This window comes from Pinus tabuliformis, chromosome 1_2, assembly GCF_031772625.1.
Source record: "Pinus tabuliformis cultivar Carrire ecotype Pingquan chromosome 1_2, CPIR1, whole genome shotgun sequence".
Taxonomy (NCBI): Eukaryota; Viridiplantae; Streptophyta; class Pinopsida; order Pinales; family Pinaceae; genus Pinus; species Pinus tabuliformis.
The window spans coordinates 1,197,516,555-1,197,519,723 of NC_142298.1; the positions used below are offsets into that span (position 1 = coordinate 1,197,516,555).

At 38.5% G+C, this 3,169-nt stretch overlaps 1 protein-coding gene across 1 annotated transcript; it reads right to left on the reverse strand.

Moving 5' to 3' along the window:
- Positions 1–246: 246 nt before the first annotated feature.
- Positions 247–1,773, reverse strand: LOC149210531 (uncharacterized). Its single transcript, XM_089394439.1, has 2 exons — positions 598–1,773; positions 247–485 (listed from the first exon to the last, which is right to left on the reverse strand). The coding sequence occupies exons 1-2, from the start codon at positions 1,125–1,127 to the stop codon at positions 395–397; spliced, it is 621 nt and encodes a 206-aa protein (XP_089250565.1). The 5' UTR covers positions 1,128–1,773; the 3' UTR covers positions 247–394.
- Between the last annotated feature and the right edge of the window lie 1,396 nt (positions 1,774–3,169).

A 3,169-nucleotide genomic window follows, 5' to 3' on the forward strand; every position in this document is an offset into this window, starting at 1 on the left:
ATAACTTCCCCTATATTCATGTATTAAGTATAAACAGACAAAATTATGCATTGTTTGCGAAGAATGTAAACTTTTTTTTCTTTTGTACCAACTCATTGCCTACGCATATCCGTGTTTGATCAATGCCCTCCAAATGTCATGCCAACGAGTTAGCTATATGGAGATAAAGCCAAAAAATCAAGGCATCAAAAGATGCAAATAAGATATTTCACTCTGAGTGATAACATCGTTTACACACACTCACTCACAAGACATACAGCGCCTCTGATGCAACCATGACATATATTGAAACGCCTTTCTTTGCTCTGATGATGATGTACAGTTCTCATGCCTTTGATCTTATGAAGCAGCAGTCGACGAAGATGGAGGGGAAGCAGCAAATGTTTCGATTTGCTCATCCATCAAAATCTGCTGGTAACAGTACTCCATCATCCATCAAAATCTGTTGGTACCGGCATTCCACGCTGCAGAATGCTTTGTCACCTCTGCAAAAATCAGCGAACAGAGATTGAGACTAGATCTAGAGGATGAGAAATTATAATCAATTCAATTTAATTCTCAAAGATTTAAAGCCATGGTATGATAAGTATAACGGACCTGTACATGTAGATGTCCTTCCCATGGTTCAATGGACGTTTGCAGAGACAGCAAGCGCTGAGAAAATAGCCAACGGAAAACACTGGAACACTTGAATAGCTCCGAGGTGGCGATGCGACATCCCATATTCCCAGTCCATTTTGATTTCGAACTGGGTATTGCACAATTTCACACTCCGTACCGCTATGAGTATACAAGTTATTTGTGCTCGATTTTGAACCACGGGAGATAACACGAGTGTGGCTCTTTGTAAATCCATGAGGAGAACCAATGGGTATTGTCTCGCTGTGCTGCTCCGGAGAACTCGACTGGAAATCTAAGCCGTTTTCATGAAAAGCAGTGATCCCAATTGCAGAAAATGTCTTGATGTCCAGTGGAGAAGTTGGGCTTTTGGCCCCATCTGAATCTGAGGACCCCTTTGCACTGAAACCTGTGAAGATCCCAGGGTCATTGCAGAACTTGTGGTTGTCTTCGGGGCAGTCTCTGGTGCGTGATGAATCGGATATGTAATCAGGCGTCACGTAACACATCTTCGGTTCTCTCCTCTCCTCCTTTCCCTGATGGCAATGAGGACTCACCCTTCAACCCTTGTGCTTAAACACAGTCTCTACAATAAATGGTGTTCACACCCAGAAACTCCTTGTACGCCACTCTCCATCGACAATCCCCTGTGACTTCGGGTACACTCTTTCGCAAAAAGAGTAGGACTCCTTGGAACTTGTGACACCTATACCACAATGAAGAGCACCTCAACCTAAAACCCTGGACCTAGTGATGCATATGTTGGTCCTAGGATGAACCTGCAATGGGTCTTTTATAATACAAAATTGCTGCAAAAATAGGATCAAAACTACACGAAGCTTCTGACCACTCCCTCACTTCAAACTGCTATTTTCAAAACTTCTGGTTAACAAGGCTCACAACTCCACAAGCTTGTGCCTGATCAGCAACAGTGACAATCAGAAAAATGACAGAAAACCTTGTCCAATATCAATCTAATCCAATACCAATACACGAACAAGAATAAAACACATCCTTCAATTCCGCCGCCGAAACTCGCTCACAGGCACTAATTTTTTCTCCGCAAAACAATACCCAAAATCACTAGAACATCCTACTCTGGCAAAAAGACCCTTCCTATAAACCCCTTCTTCAATCAATGCTACAGAAGCAGAAAGGCTTCCTACAGCGTTAGAACAATGATTTGACTAAGCCTCTGTGGCAGGGTACATATACGCACTCGCACAGGCAAGAATCTCGCGGAATCTGAATGGTACCCAAATACAAGAAACCGGGTATGAACAACGCCCACATTACTCATATGAATCTGGGGGTACCCAAAAGCAGTAAACCCGGAATAAACAACACGCACACATCCACATCTATCTCTGTATTTATTTATTTAAACTCCAGTGGGCACTGATGTAACACAAACACAAAATCAATGGCACAAGAAACACAGCTAAGAATAATATATTCTTTCAATATGGTTTTGTCTTTTGTTATATGCTTCGGTATGTACAATTAGACAAACTTCTTCTTTTCAAAGTATAAAAAATATGGTACTAATGCTTATTTAGCTTTCTTTATAAATTCTTGAAACTAAGGTATCTAATTAGATTATTGTGTATAAGTAAAATTTAATTACTTAAAATAAATTATCATAATCGGTAAATGTGTATATTTCAAATTTTACTTGATCTCTTAGTTGGTAAAGAATATGAATTCATACTCCAAACCAAAACGAATCGATGTTATCTATAGTATATTGTGTTATTTATAGTAGAGTGAGAAGTAGTATATGTTATTCGTTGGATTTAAGTATAAATTTAAAAAGTAATATATACTACCTAGCATATTACAAATAAATAACGTAGTGTATATTGTTTACCATAAAACCACCCCCTGTGAGGGACCTGTTGATAATGTGGGTGCCGGCATCAAATTACTCGAGTCCAGTGAGCAGAGGCAGGCCCAGTACGAGAGCGGAATAATTGCTTTGTAGTTGTAAAGAGACTAATGTAATAAGATAGGGTTTAATGTAACCTACGATGCCATTAGCGCCCTATCGCGAGTACGTAGAATTCAAGGGGAAGTTTCAGCGCAGCAGTTACCCTAAAAGAAGAACAATGTCCGATCACAAATGGATGAAGAAGTTATATGATTACAGGGAGCATGAGTGACTAAATAATGTTGCGGAAAGTTTGAGGAAAGATTTTTACTTGGTGATATTTGATATCTCTGCATTTGACAGATCCAACTTTAAAATGGATTTAGGTTGATGTATAATAAATTATATTTACTTGAATTTTAAAGTATGTGTCTTTTTCAAATATTAATTGTTCAATATAAACACAAAAGTAGATAACTGTATATCTATGAGGTGTAGACTAATTGGTTTGTGTAAGGCTTAGTGCCCACTAGGTCAGAGAGTTGATGATGAGGAGCACTTTTGGAGAAATTAAACTATTCCAAAGAGCATTCATCACCCTCATACTTAGACCAAAATAACTAACCAAAACCAAACAAAAATTAATCTCTATTTCATTAAAAAAAAATTATGTAATAAAAT